Source organism: Atta colombica, unplaced genomic scaffold (genome assembly GCF_001594045.1).
Source record: "Atta colombica isolate Treedump-2 unplaced genomic scaffold, Acol1.0 scaffold239, whole genome shotgun sequence".
In the NCBI taxonomy this organism is placed as follows: domain Eukaryota; kingdom Metazoa; phylum Arthropoda; class Insecta; order Hymenoptera; family Formicidae; genus Atta; species Atta colombica.
In genome coordinates, this window is record NW_017259337.1 from 491,593 (window position 1) to 507,857 (window position 16,265).

Here is a 16,265-nt window from a genome sequence, read left to right on the forward strand (position 1 = left end):
GTGATTATTCGTAGGTCTACCACCGTTACTTTATAGACAACGAGGACGAATCGGTAATTAATATTGGAGGAGGGTGATTGCCGAGGTCTTTAGTGGATGGGCCACTAGGGTGGATCCATCCGGTGGCGCCGCCCTTGATATATTAAGGGGGAGACTACGTAGATGGATCGGGAGTTTATCTTATTTCCACGCTGAGAACACTTAAGCTTATTGGATTTTATGGTAAACATCGCCTCTCGGTGGAAGATCGTAACTGCCGCGGAAGGTATTGGATTGTAAAATGACGTGCTTCGCTCGAGCGAATTTTGTTGTTTTCAGGTTGGGGATCATTTCCGTTAGGTTCGTAAAATTAGCCGGACCGATGTAGTGGGGACTATACGCGGGAATTGGTGCTGCTTAGAGATAGTGGCGGCTTTCTTACCAGCTACCGCATTTGAATGATACTTTCGTACTAAACACTCCCCTCTTAAAAATGAATGAATCGAATGCTTGGTTATTTTTCTATTTTCACACGAGTCTTATGGTCGTTAATTTTGATCGAAAAACCACGCATGAATTTCTCCGTGCTCATCCCTACTAAAATGCGCACTAAAATGCGTGAAACTCCATGAACCTCGCAACTTCCGATGGGCGAGCGCTATAATGAATTCCGCGATTGTGCAAAGCCCGTATCGCGTTATAATGCGTTTAGATAATTCAGATTAGATAATCGGCGTGATAATCGTGCGTTTATACCGCGCGTATTCAGTTGCAATGCAATTAACTTCCACGGCCGTGATTAATCGAGACGCGTCCATGAATTTATGGATTTCATTTAATATCTCAATGTGCGCCGGGAAAGTATAATTGAAACACGGCCTTGCCGATTGAAAGGCAAGCATCGGGAATGAGCTGGAAATTAAAAGGTACTTAACAGTATGACAAAGTAATTAACCATAAAGAGAAACTTTAATCAGATAACGTATCGCGGGGCGAGTAGAGTTGACTGCACTTCGCCACAAATCCACGATGTACGTGCAATGGTATAAATCTTGTATACGTGTTTCTTTACGAGCACACAGAATGTTCAGTGCATTTTATAATGGCAATGGCAACACGCTCGTCAGAAATATCATTAACATTTCAATCTGAGAAAACAGGCTGCATAAACATTACATATGTAGTCTTCATCTGTCTCTTGACCATTTTCTAATCATCAATCGCGTATAAAGATAAAAACAAAGTTTATATCGCAAGCATATACGCATAATTCATGATAATTTTATTTTTTTTTCCTGGAGATAATTAAATTCTAAAAAAGATAATAACATTTATATTATGAATCGATGATATATAAATCTCTGCGTGTGATTTAACTCGCAGAAAATAATTATTGAGGAAATTCATTGGCGTACGCAGGACGCGCTTGCTTCCTCCCAAATTTTGATAAAGAGTAACAAAATAAATTATGAGAATTATTTTTACGACAAAAGATTAATGCCTGGCTCTCGCGCGTCATTTGTGAGAAAATTCATTGAAGATCTTGAAGATTGGCTTTAACATAAGTATTTTACTAAGCTTTGTGTGAAGATATATATGAATTTTGCACTCTCCTCTCCAATTGAATTCTGTAGGCACGCCCATGAAGAAATCAATACTTCTTGTGAGATAAGTGTGTAAACGCGTTAGCGAAGTTTTACTTTCGCTACGAGTTCAGAGGAAGATACATTCTGCTGACACACGTGCAAAACGTCTCGACATCGCATCGGCGAGCAAAATGACGTAACGATACCTCTCGCTAACGACGTAAGCGAGATCCTCGACGAGCGAGATCCACGTCAATCCACAAAGAAACGCAGGAGGATGCCATCCTAATCGCTTGAGCGACGGTAGAGCTCGATCACACGCATATACGCGTATATACGCACACGCACATATACTGGTTCACAGGTTACTCCTTCTTCCATACACGTTATCTCTCCGTCGCTCTAACGACCAGTCAGTCACTCCGGGATAAATTATAGCCGTACGGAAGGAACAGCGGCCGGTTTTTCGGGCCCGGTAGTGTGGGTGGGCCCGTCGTGTCTTCTCAAGCGAGTATGCACGTACGTACACGCGTAGCACACATATAAAATGATACACGCGCGCGCAAGTACGCGCTACATACGCATCGTCGCGTGATATAGTCGAGCAACAAATTTCCACCTGACTACCGGCTAACGATCGCGCGTGATCACCGCGATCGGATATTTTTGATCTTGCCAGCGACTTTTTGTTTCGCCTTCCGCGAACTCGCCCGACCGGTTACGACTTTCCTCTCGATTAAAGTTGCCATCCTTTTCGTTTCGCAGTAGTACGTCATTCGTTATTGTGCGCGCCGATCTTGTCGCACTGTCACCGACATGTGAAATACGCATAGCTCGGTGTCGATGATGCAAGCGACGCTTCTTGCGCCGCTGCGTTTTTCGCGTCGCCGTTGCAATTTCGCGCGATGGTATGCCTGTGATAATTGACGAAAGGAAGTGTTCCTGCGTGCCGCATTGCGTTACTTGAATTCCAGCTACTCAAACTAACTATTACATTTCTTCCTGTATGATCGATCACCTGTTCACGGGAAAGAGAGGTTGAAAAATTTTATCACTGCAGTATTGTTGTTAAACTTATCTCTATTGCTGCTAATTCATCCGATCTTTGAGAGATTAAAAATAATCGTTAAGTATAGAATGAAATTAAAATCAATAGTTTGTTCGAAATTTTGAACGAATTGATCGCATATTAACAATTATAAATTGTGTTGTTTGACATGCCTCCTTAGATTTGTGAGATAATTTAGTACTTTCTAGGGAAACACCGGTTCTCCACCTGTCTATTTTATAGCTAACAACGTATATGACGTGCAAAATATTATGCGTGTCATACGCATTATAGTTTACGTTGCGCACCCTTAGGGAGGTCTTATATTTTCTTTTACAAAATATACGTACGCGTATCATATGATACGATTGAACAAGAGTTGAAAAGCAATTGGTCACGCTATGAGTAAATATCAGTCATGAGTAAATAACATTTACGAATGGGAGACATTAAGAGGGTAAGAATTTTTATTGCAGGTTGCAATAATTGATGGTTTGGCCGTAATACATGATTGTGCCTATACTCGCGTTTGATAATGAAGAAACTGTCGTTACGCTCATAAAGTACATGTATTTTTCTAGATGTTATTACACACTCTCGCGTGCGGAGGTGCACCAAAACGTACGGAGCTTATATCCTGTATCTGCTTTGCTAATAATTTCCTCAATCTCGTTAACAATAAAACACGCAACACTTCGCGACGCACGCAAATAAACGGCTCATCGTACGATTGCGACGCGATCCGGCATTTTTGACTTCACTCGTCTTCCACCGAAGTCGTCCGACCGGTTGCCTTCTGCCTTCCATAAATATTCTACCCTTCGTCGTAATGATGTCATCCATTACCACTACCGCAGTCTTTTTTTATCGCATTATCGATGAACGAAATATAGATATCTTTGAGGCGAACGGCAGTTAATATGATAAATTCAATTAAGACCTATGTCTCGAATATCTGATCGTTTTTTTTTCCGCGCGCTTTCAAAAAGTCGTCGGTAAAAATTTATTCGCCAGGTATGTAATGCCAGGTTTGTAATGGAATCTATTAATTTGTGATTGAAAATGATTGCTTTAAGAACAATAAAAAAAAAACGCTCATTCAATGTTGTCAGCGAAGAAATAAAAAGGTATGTACCTACAATTTAGAACGTATATGGTTTGTTGGCACATTTTACACTCTCCCATAATTAGGCTTATATAAATATCAACGTGTACTGATACACACAGGTGTATCACTAATACCCGATTATAGGTGGGCGTAAACAAGTCTGATTATCTCTCTCACCGGAGGCAACACGACAGCGTGCTGTCGGACAATTCACCTATCTGCTTATAAATTTATAAATACCGTACGAAATGGCGACGTTAGTCCATGTTGAAATGCAGTCTCGCACGATAACAATAAGACATGCATAATACAGTCGTCATGCGCAAGAAAAAGGTAACGAGGTGGTAGACAGATACTCAGAGATTAAGAAAGAAAGAGAAAGAGAGAGAAAGTCGTAATCTTTTTTATTGGCTTGCTGCTAAATAATTTACCAAATCTCTTGATGGTATGTTACATGTCGCCGTAGTGCCCGTAGGAATACCGCGTGTCCGAAGAATCCATGACGTGAGGCGGCCCACCCACGTACGCATGTAAAACCTCTTCTTTCAACGCAACGGTACCTTACAATACAATACTCCGATCCTCGCGAGTGAAGCGAGCGAGTAATGAACAGACGAATGAACGCATACATTCATGGCAAAGACGAAAATACGTTCATCGTGTCATTGCTTATCGACGACAGGATAACTTCCGGTTTGCATTTGCGCGCTCGAGCGCTTCTTCATGTCGCGGAGTCGTGTCTGCCGAGAGCCACAACGTGATTGACGTGCTCTGGGTGGTCAGTCGTGTACATACTTAATGTGAAAGACTTGGCTAATCGACGCTAATCTCATTTCAGGAAGAGATGCTTTATGTGTGCTGTCATTAGTACATTACTCGTATATCTTATACGAGGGGCAGCAAGTACAATTATGATTGATATCCAGTAATTGTTGAAATGACGAATTAAAATATTTGGAAGCATCAGACATACATTCGTTTGCACTTTGTTATCTCTACGACAGATTTAAATATATCAAAGAATTTTTAAAAAATGATGATTATATTTAGCAATTTATAGCGAAAAATGGACATAAGAAATTTATTGAGCATTTATGGATAATATATGTATCGAGTATTGCGACTAGCTGGTCAAGTTTTTCGCGGCTCCTAATACAGTAACTTAATATACTGCTGGTAGTCGTGCGGCTAAACGGATGATTTTCATTTTATACAATGAGCGCAAATGAGAGAGCATGTCCGATACGTGTAAAACCAGTGCTGTCTGATGTAAGTGCATTATAATGTACGTCGTTGTGACATATTCGGCGACTTACGTGACTGCGAGTTGAATTAGCTGCGCCCAGTTACAAAGACGCGATCATTATGTCGTAGACTTGGAGCGACGACAGGTCCACTTTCGTGGTCTAAGCACTTTCTCCTCTCGTGAATTATTCGCTATGAAGAGCTTGACGTATTCCGTTCGAACACGGCTACGAAAAGTGGTTTTCACAAAAGTTACCTAAGTATTAGACATATAAACACGAATAGGTCCGATCGAACTATTGAAGACAGTTTTAGAAAGTGAACTTCTCAAATTAGTAACATTTAGTTGGGTCAATCACGATGTCATCACGTCTACGCCATTGTCGAATGTCAAGCGTAAATTTGTGCTGCTGTTGTTGACGACAACGGCCATTTAAAGCGCGTCCGTTATTCTGGCGTGCATTCACAACCACTTCGATGTGTTCGTACGAGACTAGGGAGGTGATTGATGTCCTCCAGAAGGCACAATCAACTAAGCGCGTTACACCGAAGGAAGGAAACACACTACTGTCTTCAAAACCATGCGCGATTTGAAAAATTTAATAACAAGCGGAGATTTATTTTGTCATTTGCAGTTCCGCTTTAAGGGTTTTGTAGTGATCAACATACATTGTTAATACAACGAATCACATTTTACAATATAAAATTATCTTATACTCCTTTTGCGTTGTTTCTAGGAGTAACAAATATCAAATCCGATGGCCGATCGTACGCGAGATCAAAGTACGAGATTAAATTTGTTCCGCGATGTGATGCTGCGCTTTGTAAGCAAAGGCGATCATACATTAAACATTTCCGAAAATTCTCCGAAGCCACGAATGAGTCATTCTCAAATAGAGCTTCCACAAATTCACTGCACGTGTCACGCAGCGATTGTGAATCCCACGCGTATGAAACGATTATAAGAATTTGTGATTGGTGCGGAGTAATTTCCGTTTATAAAGGCATACGACAAAGAGCTTCCTCTCGCTACAAAACACCTACGTCTGCGTGATCTTATTGCTAAGCATAAATTTTATGAACGTGGTCGATGAGATAATATCGAGATCAATAAAATTGATCAAAAAGAATTATCAATTCTTCGATATAAAAAAATTTTTAATTCTGATAACTGTCAATAAAATGTTGACAAAGAACATTTCAATATAAAAATTGACAGGCATTATAAGCGTCTCTAAACATTTATCTAGCTGGATACATTGATTAAGATGCGAGACTAGGATGCAAAAAAGAATAAATCGTTAAACAACACATAGATTAAAATATACAAAGTAAAAAACTTGTTTAAATTCTTTACAAAGTGTTTAAATCAACTTTTAAACTATCAATCTTCAAAAGTATTTATATAAATTTTTAATTATAAATTAAAATTAAACACATTTTTAGCGAAGAATATTGAAAGAATAAAATCCTACGATAATGCGAGTTCATTCATTTTGATATCAGGATGGATCCCGTGATGAGTGTGCGTTTCGCCGATCCGAGTTGTGATTTCCTTTCACTGATAGATTCTTTATGCCTCCCAGGATACCGATTAGCGGCGAACTCAATTTCTAAACGCGTAATCGGCCGCGTGCGCCTCGCATTACACCTACGGATTGCCTGTCTGTCAATCCAGGGGCTCATTAGAGGCTTAGTATACGTTCTTTCTGCCGTTTATTAACCGCCAGAGATTATCCCGATATAGTGATAGACTGCACACTATCCACCTGGCGTAAACAATTTCTAATTGAAGACACACTCGTAACGTTTCTTTGTGCTCGTTCCATTGGCTGCATCTCGATAATGTATTTAACTGGCACCGTTATTGCGTCGCGCAATATCGCACGCTCATCATTCTCCTATCGACATCGGCTTTTAATTACTTATTAACTGCTAATATATTACCGAGAAGATCGATGGTCGATCAAATGCCTTGAAACCCGTGAAAGGTTACCTATAACGCGCGTCTTTCATTACAGCTACTGTGATTCATTTCAATCGCAGCGATGGTTTCGCAAATTTTCACGTTAACGAGATACTAGACATTTACACGCCATTTTAAACGTATGAACTGCCCTCTCAGTACAAGCAAAAACATCAACTGCATTTATGGATATTATCCGAGTGAACGTAAATAAATATTACACTCGTCTTTCGTTATAATTTGCTCACTTGTACATTTGGAGTAAATTTTTTTTATCGCCTTTCTCGTCTCATTATAACGTCTCATTATAACGTCTTGTTATTTTCATTCGCATGTATTTTGTATCGAAAGAGAAACATATCCCTAATTTCCGATCAGCGAATGAAAATGGAACGCAAACAGCAGAGAATAAGATACTTATTTCAATGTAAAAGCTTGTGTCGTGTCAAGTTACGCTTATAAATCAGTGGATATTTGAATGGCAAAGGAAGACACATTCCAAGACATACAGTAAATAAATCTCTTGCGAAGTTAATCACCATCTATGCGGTCTGCTAATCGCGATATAGCAATTTGCGCGTCGAGAAAATTTCCCGACGTATTGACATCCCGGCTAATATTGATTTAACTATTAATTAATTCTACAGTGACAACGTGTAACGCCAGCCGATGACATGCGAAAATTAGAAAACGAGACAACGACACGCAAATATTAGACGGTAAATCTAAAAAGAGAGGACACATCAAAACAGCTGTAAGTTTTAAATAAGACAGATTGACAGTTTCAGCTCGCGCGATACAATCTTTTCATGTCGAAATGATATAAAATTACTCTAATGACAATAAACTTGAATCTTACTGATCAGAATCAATTTCAATTTCTTTCCAGTATAATGATAATTGTCAACAAGTTGTACCTTCCTTTCACCGTGATGTCTAATTATGGTAATGTTTTTCTCAAAGTTGCGTCACGTATCTTAATTGCACATTTAATTTTAATTAATGTGCAAAGTCTCAAAAATTAATTATTTCGCATCATATTCATTATGCTATTAACAACTTTGTATTTGTTTCGACAAAATTTTGAACAAACTTTTTATAAGTCGTGTTAAATGATGCATTCAAATACGCCTATCCTTTAACGCCTATCTTCCAACAAGGATCCAATTTTCTACATGCGTGGCCGAGAAGAAGTTTGATCCACGCAATAGACCGCATATGATAACATCGCGAACAAGAAGACGATAATTGTCGGAATCATTAATAGATCGTTAGAAGGGATTTCATTCAGATGATGAAACATTCTCATTGGAACGTAACGCTCATTCTTTTTTTTTTTATGCCTTCAAGACATTCCCTTTTTCGCTGCTGGTACTTCTGCCCACCGGAACGGAAGCTGCCCTGTGGTTGTTACGCAATTAACAGACGTGGAATTGACAGACAATTATCTCAATGTAGATATAATGATAGTGTCTCAGCCGCAGCCCTTCGTTCCTCAACGATAAAGATACATTTCTTCTTCACATTTAATCACACGTACGTAGATATTTTTAGATCAATCTTTCAAGTCCATTTCCTTCCCTTCATGTAATATGCAGGTTTCCAATTCATTCTTACATCGAGCATCGCAATCTTAAGACAAGTACGATAGACTAACAGCATCGTTTGTTACAAACAGGTACAGAATGCACCGGCGTTGTTTTATCTAAAAATTCACGTTACGATAACTGGAGCGCGAACGGAAGCCATTCATAGGTTTTGTAACTGCCTCCAGGGTCGTCGTATGTGGTTGGTACACAACGCCAGCCTGGATTTGTTATCGTAGAGAACGAGAAGCACCTTCGATTTAACCCTAATAAGATCGATGAATCCCGCGAGACCGCCCGATACGGAATAAACGTGCTTGCTTACACACGTATGCCAATTGTATGTATGTACGTATATCGACCTTCCCGTTCCATCGATCGAGTAAGAAAACGAAAGAGAGTAGGAAAGAGAAAATACGAGAGAAGGAGAGAAACGGAGCAAAGCTACAGGAATCAGATTCCTATGTTAATCCCTCTTTATTCCACAACGGACATTTCGTTAAGACTTGATGTTTCGCACTATATAACGCACGCTGCTTTTCACTGATAGCCGATCGTTCCTTTAATTATACAACGTTATGAATTACTCACCGACGAATAAATGACGGACAAATATCGAATCGTTCCCTTCATCAGAACGGGATTGTTTCTTAAACATGCGCAAGCATCTTTCGCGAGGAATAATTCGACAATGTTTTAGGTTTCGCGTGATACAGCGAGATAAAATTGATGGCCGCGTTAATCACGTAATTCTTTGATCGCCACTTCATTCCCGTTGGGAATTACGTGTTGCAACATGCGTTCTTTCCCCTCTTCCCGTGACGTACAACAATGAGTTTAATGCTTTCGTACATTGATAAGCGTGTGGATTCTTTTTTCTAAAAAATCAAATTGTCTACCGCGTGATACGGAACTCGCAACAAATATGCGAGATAGCACAAATATGCCGTCCTTTTCCGACGGTGCTCTACGGCCATCAGTTCGAGTCTCGTTAACGGGAAATCGCGCCTGTGTGCGTATCCAAGGCTGAGGGAACTAATTAGCTATAACTTTCCGTAAATGGATTTTAGCGCGCGATACCGTCGGCTTTATTGCACCTCGCGGTCGCGCTTCTCTCCCAAGAACGCTGGTGGAAACGTATCAGGTCCGCGGTCTGATCAGCAGATTGTGACGAATATTCGATACTGTTATGAACTTAATTATGCAATATTCCGAAGTGCGGTTTTATCGTCGCGAACCTTGTTCTCTTTCCGCATTAGTGGAATAGGTGATAAGCACAAACGCATGGCTTGATCGATCGTCGTATACTTTCCCACGTTATGATTACGGAATGTAATTTTGCTCTAGAAAAGTAATGCGTACTCGGCCGATGTGTTGACCTTATTATTTTTTTTTATCTGAGTTATAGACTTTACAACAGCTGTTGATAAAGTTAAATAAAATTTTTAATCAATTATCTATGATCTGTAAGCAATGTTATCATTTTATATAATCTGCCGAAGAATATTAATTAGTGATTCAGAGTTCGTTCATAAATTAGGTTCAACTTTTAAGATATACAAAATGATTAATATTGTCTTGATATCTTTCGATATATTTTATATTTTCGAGCTGTAAAAACATTATTCTAATTACACGTTCGGTATTTATCTGTTATAAAATACATTTATACTAAAGTGCTTACGCTCTGTAATTTGATCCGTATTTACCATGATAAGTAAATCGATAATGAGAACAGAATTTCATTTTATATCTAATTACTGCGGGTGTGAAAGTACTCCCAGTGTGCGTGCAACCAACAATACATTACCGATTAGATCCGTTTGTCCTTTTTCTTCTGAACTCACCATCAATGTGAGTACGTATTTAAAAATTGCTAACTTTGTCAACTGTATCGCACTTATTCACCGGATATTAATGCACGCAAACGCGCGCAAAGAATAACTCGTGGAAACATCAACCATGATATCAATGAACTCGCTGCATGAGACTAGTACGCGCAATTATGGTAATTAGATTTTACATTAGTCGTTTTAACAACTCGCACTTCTTATCTACCCGTCGCGAAATTATGCGTTGTAAAGACATAATAGAAAAAGGTGATCCAATAATATCTCTCCTGGCAAGAGTGTTTATCTATTCGTCACGGTGTTTGATGTAATGAACGGTCCTGACGGCGATACATTACAATTATAAAGTTTGCGCGTTGATAAAACCGCTATAACGCAATGAGCAAGTTTTCACTTAAAAAAGATGTTATCGTGTAGAGCGAGATATTTAACCGACAACATATAGAAATGTGTATTATCGCAGAATATTAACAACCTGATAATTCATAGATACGCGCGAATGTTATGACAATTTGTAATTCTGGAATACAAATCGCAGTGAGATGTAATTTTAATAATTTAAAGAGTGTAATAATACAAAGAGTGTAAATCGTATATAATTATATAAATATATATATATATATATATATATAATATATGTATATAAAATATGCATAATGCAAAGATAAATGTGTTTATCAATTATATAAATTTATCGATTAAATTTTTGCGCAACAAACAGCGAGTCTTGGATCTGCCTAGAAAATTGTTACTCGAGTACCAGGTGAGAAATGGCTACACTTGATTTATGAGGCAGAGAGCGGCTATTTCTCCGACTGCTTAACTATTGTTTCCTGACAATAAGCGTATATCAGATATGAATGACACGAAGAAACGTTCTCTATCATTCATCAAGCTGGCACTCGGCCGGGAAGTAAAGTAATTACACGTTTTCCTGTGTCACTTGAAAGGACCATCTATCTGCGCGATGCTGCAAAAACGTGGCAATAATACATACTTCTTTCGAAAAGCAGATGATAATTAACTGTCCGATCAATAGCGTAAGGTGCCGTGATACATAGCAGTTCGTTAAAAATAAGTTTTACACAGTCAAATCGTCCACGTGTTGTACAATCGTGTACTTTTAAAATTCTTCGATGATAAATCATATTTTACTGATAAATATGCGCAAATATATGCTATTTAAATTAAACTGATAAGATCTTAAATTATTTGTTATATTACAAAGATACGATTCCATACGTATACAACGTCGAAAAACTATTTCATTATGAATTATGAGATTATTCTTCCATGCTTCCAATTTATATATTTATACAGTTGTACCATTTTCGCTTACCAAGGCATACCATAATTAATGTGATGTGTGTATGCTATATATGTTTCTCTAATTAATTATGATTTGAAAAACGTGGCAGTCGATTTTACGAATGAACAGTGTATTACACGTCAATCGTGACAGTAGTAAATTGCAGTCGTTTTACAAACGCTTTCTCACACAATGGCGAGAAACATTTTCTCCCGGTGTTAAATATTCCTTCTCTGACTAAGAAATTTATATATTCGGCATTTACAGCCATTACACGATCTTAATGAGAGATTCTATTCATGCGGATTAGGCAATTCTATTTGAACAATGAATGCGTAACTCACTTCGCCATTTAAAACGTTCTGCAATGTATTTCTTCGAATATTAATACACAAACTTCTGCGCTGGATAAACAATGATAATAAATTTTGATTAATCATATTATTATACGATATATTTGCTGTTACATTCCTATACGAAAGACTATATAAAATACGCGGAATTTTGATGAGATCATAATGCGAATTGTCTGTCATATTTCAACGACGATGTAAATCATCGTTCCTGCTATGACAAATCGAAGCTTCGTTGTAGTGACGCGTTACATAGGCGATTGCCAAAGATTTCATTATAGCACATCTCGACAAATAATTTTTCCAAATAACTCTTAACATATAAATTCATCTTGGCGATGAATTGCCATTATGCTACAGACATGAAGAAAACAGAAAAAGAAAACAAATTTGCATAGCGTAGTACACGAATGATGATCGTTCAAACAATATTGATAACTTACCCGAGGAAGGCCTGTCCGAATATCTGGTGCAGTAGACCCACGCTGGCCATAACATCTTTCCAGGATCGGTTGTTCCAGTCTGGTTGGACGTCGTGTTCCCAGTCGAAACACCGGTAGGGGAGGCGTTGGTCGTTGTCGTTTCCGAGCTGCTCCTCTCAGAAGTATCGGAGGACGATTCTAAGAAGTCCTTCGTTAGATCAATCGGCCTTGAAGACACTTTTTTAGGCCGGGACTTCTTCAGAGAGATAGGATCCGTGATTCTCCTGCCAAAGTCCGCTTTTAAAATATTATCTATACTGAACTTTAGACCCGCCTGATGCTGTAAGTTGTTATTATTGTTGTTATTGTTATTGTGATGATTGCCATTGTTGCTGATACTATTTTGCACGCCATTCGCGGAGGGCAAAGTACGCCCGTTCTCCTCCCTAGCGCTTGGCGATGCCGGACTCCCGGAATCCCGTTGCAGAAGCTTGCTGACCGACAGCCGATGCTGATGCACCGAATTCGCCGGTACATGCTGTACCTGCGAGCCCTGATGCAGATGCGTGTGGGCGTTCACGTGATGTAGATGTTGACTGTGATGCGGCATCAACGAGGTAGTCTCCCGCGGATCTCTACAAGCAGCGGGATGGAGAACAGGCGTCGTTGCTTGAAGCCCGGTGACCGTCATGGCCGATGGCGGTGACAACGAGAGTCTCGTTACTAGAGGAACGCTTATTGGTGTACGATGTAACCTTTCTACAGTTGGATAAATGATTTCATGACCTAGGCTATGCTGAACTCGCGCCGTGTAGTCGGAAATATCAGATTCCCTAGAAGAATATCGAGTAAGAAGATGTTGCTGATGACTGGATTGATATCTAGGTACGATAGCCTCTTGTATAGCTTCCGGTCGACCTGGAGACGAGGCGGTAGCCGAGGAGGAAGCCGGAGATCTGACGGAAGACGCCGTAGGGGACGATGGTGGTTGACTGTAACCAGGTGGACTTGGTGCTGGAACGTGATTATTGGACGTACGCTGATAATACAGATCATTGCAGCTGGCGGAACTGGAAGGCGATGGTGTCGCCGACGTTCTTGTGTTCTCCTCGTCACGGAACTCGCCCCGGCTACTTGCGGATTCCTGGTCGTACCTCATAGAGCCGCATACACGCACACCAACCACGCTAGTTGGCGTCGGTTCGCTGCCAACGCTCAACACTTCGCTCGTATCGCTCTCACAATCACTGTCCGCGTTGTTGCATTCTGTTCCTCGCGTCTGATCCCGTTTCTCCGTGTCCTCCTGGTCATGATCCAGTCGCGAGATCAGGTGATTCGACCTGATCTCCGGATCCGATGAGTCCAGACCCATTGGTGCCTCCGGAAGAGTACTCGACATTTTTTACCCGAAGAAACACCCACCTCGCAATGACAAACTTCGTTTTCTTGATCCGATCACAACGGAACTTTTGTAGACCGTGTTTTCATGATGCCTTCTTCTCCCCGTAACGTTTCTTCAAGAATTAATCATAATTCTCTTTCAATACTTAATATCATTTTTAATGATATCTTATGGAAATGATCCGTCTAGCACTGATAAATATCATTTTCATATTTGTATATATCTGTATCATTGTCTGTTTGAATTTCACAATTCTTTTTAACATACATGATTAATTAACAAGATTATAATCTAACGATAGAACGATCCTTCTACTAGAAGAATTTCTCTTCACACTTTTGACATTTATTTCGACCTCTTGCGAATTTTATACCGACTAAATAGTAACCTCACTCGGTTTCATTCCGACGGATTGTGACGTGTTGATTTTCGCGGACTGTTTCAGTCAATATTTATACTTTATCTCACTTTCATTTTCTATGTATTCCTCGTCGTAAGATTTTTAACGATGTTTACACCATAAATTACTTTGAACAAGTTTGTTGCTCATCTATAATACAGATGATCTTAGTTAGAATTCCAATCACGGTGGTTCTGTTGTCGCTTACAAAGCGCAGCCCTTCAAAGTTTCGCTGTAATAGTCTAACACAATGCACTTTCACATATTTTCAGATCTTCGATCAATTAGACGTTCCTTAGGCGCCATACAAAGATCACTGACGTTCTCAAAGCGACGACAATGCATTGGATGCGTCTCCGTTGTACTAGTTAGTGCACGATCAGGACGAAAATAGCGTCAGTGACAAAAGTAAGAACGTCAGAGTGAGTGAATTGCTCCGAGTAGATCGCGCCGATGAAAACGTGGAGTCCTTCGCGGCGCTGGTAGACGCGGGTGTAGTTCGACGGAGCCGTAGTGCGACGCCGTGAAACCGGACCGGGCCTGGTTGTCCAGTTGGTTGCCGCGGAACGTCTGCGGCGAGGAAGTGGCGGGAGGGCCCGCGATGGGCGTTTCTGGGTGTAGACTTGTACGCGTACACGCCTCCCAAGGTGACCCCGAAGGGACGAGGACGCGGGTGAGGGACATGATCGCTCGACATCTGGTGGCTGACACGCGAACATGCTGCAATGAAACGCCCTAACTCGCCCCACTCGAATGAACCGACGTCTCGTGGGTTCGCCTCATAGGTGGTCACCACATCCCACTTCTTGCCGATGATCGTGGCATCACCCTACCTCGCGCCACGTCTAGAAGGCTATCCTTTTCCTACGCGCTCACCTCACTCGGTCGATCCCCACCCAGCGTTGTTGGGTAGTAGAGGTCTATTGGAGCGGCTACAGCCGTCTCTCCCTCTCTCTTTATTCGCGAACTTTATTCCGTCGCGACTCGCGGCGTGTACCCTGCGTTTCTTCCGAGTTCTGTATCTGCCCATAGGTGATACAACTCGCTGCACTATTCTGTCTTTGTCGACTCGTTTATTATCGGTGTCTGTTCCTCTTGCTTTTATCCCCCACCGTTTACTTCGCCAGTTGCTTCTCTCGTTATTCTCTTCGTTTCCGTCTGTTTCGCCTTGTAAGTACGTTTTACGCGTGTTCTTTTTGATTCCTCTAGTTGCTCATATATGATTTAACACTTAGCTTCTACTATATTTAAAACAGATGATATCGTTGCATTTATCTTGTTTAGTTATATGAACGTTCTACACATTTTCAGGTCTGTTGAACTTGCTCCGACTTTATTAGTTTCTTTCATCTTCACATTTATGCTCTTCCACGTTATCTTTCGGTCATTACTTTTTACAAACGAGATAAAAATATACTCGCCAGAAATAAATTTTTACTCAATGGTATCGAAACTATAAATCAGACGAAATCGTAAACTTGGATCTAGATGTGTCTATATATAATGAGATTCTCTCATAATTACGGGGAAGAAGAACTGAATGAGAGAAGTTAAGAGAGCAACTCTCGCGTGACATGGAAATGCAAAGCAGATAAATCGCCGCGAATCATCGGTAGCGAATTACTCGACTATCGATTCTCCACGATGCATTTCATTCTCTTGGAGAAGGTAGCGTGCATTCAGCTCGTGAATCATGTATTCATTTTTCGCTCGGCCTGTGAGGAGCTTGAGCGCGCGTCAACATGATCCCGAAGCGATCGTTAAAGCTCATTATTAGTCGATCTTCATGCGGATAAGGATGTAACGAAGGTAAAAACCTATCAGCTTGTAAATTCCGATCTCGCAGATTTTGTATACGCCAGAAGATTAATTCTATATGTGTGCCACTCGGCAGTCAATATTACTATTTGTTCGTGTAAACAATTTCTACATTAGTATAATATTCTTAACATTATGAATATTTAATTATAACAAAATATTTTTAAAACAAGAGTGGACGTCTTATTTCTTA

General features: G+C 40.1%; 1 protein-coding gene across 1 annotated transcript in view; it reads right to left on the reverse strand.

Moving 5' to 3' along the window:
* The window catches only part of LOC108688796 (homeobox protein invected-like), a 70,093-nt gene extending 56,242 nt beyond the window's left edge, over nucleotides 1-13,851 (reverse strand). The window contains exon 1 of the mRNA XM_018195213.1: nucleotides 12,474-13,851. Coding sequence (XP_018050702.1) covers nucleotides 12,474-13,851 — 1,378 coding nt within the window. The remainder of the gene's footprint in view (nucleotides 1-12,473) is intronic.
* Nucleotides 13,852-16,265: the final 2,414 nt, after the last annotated feature.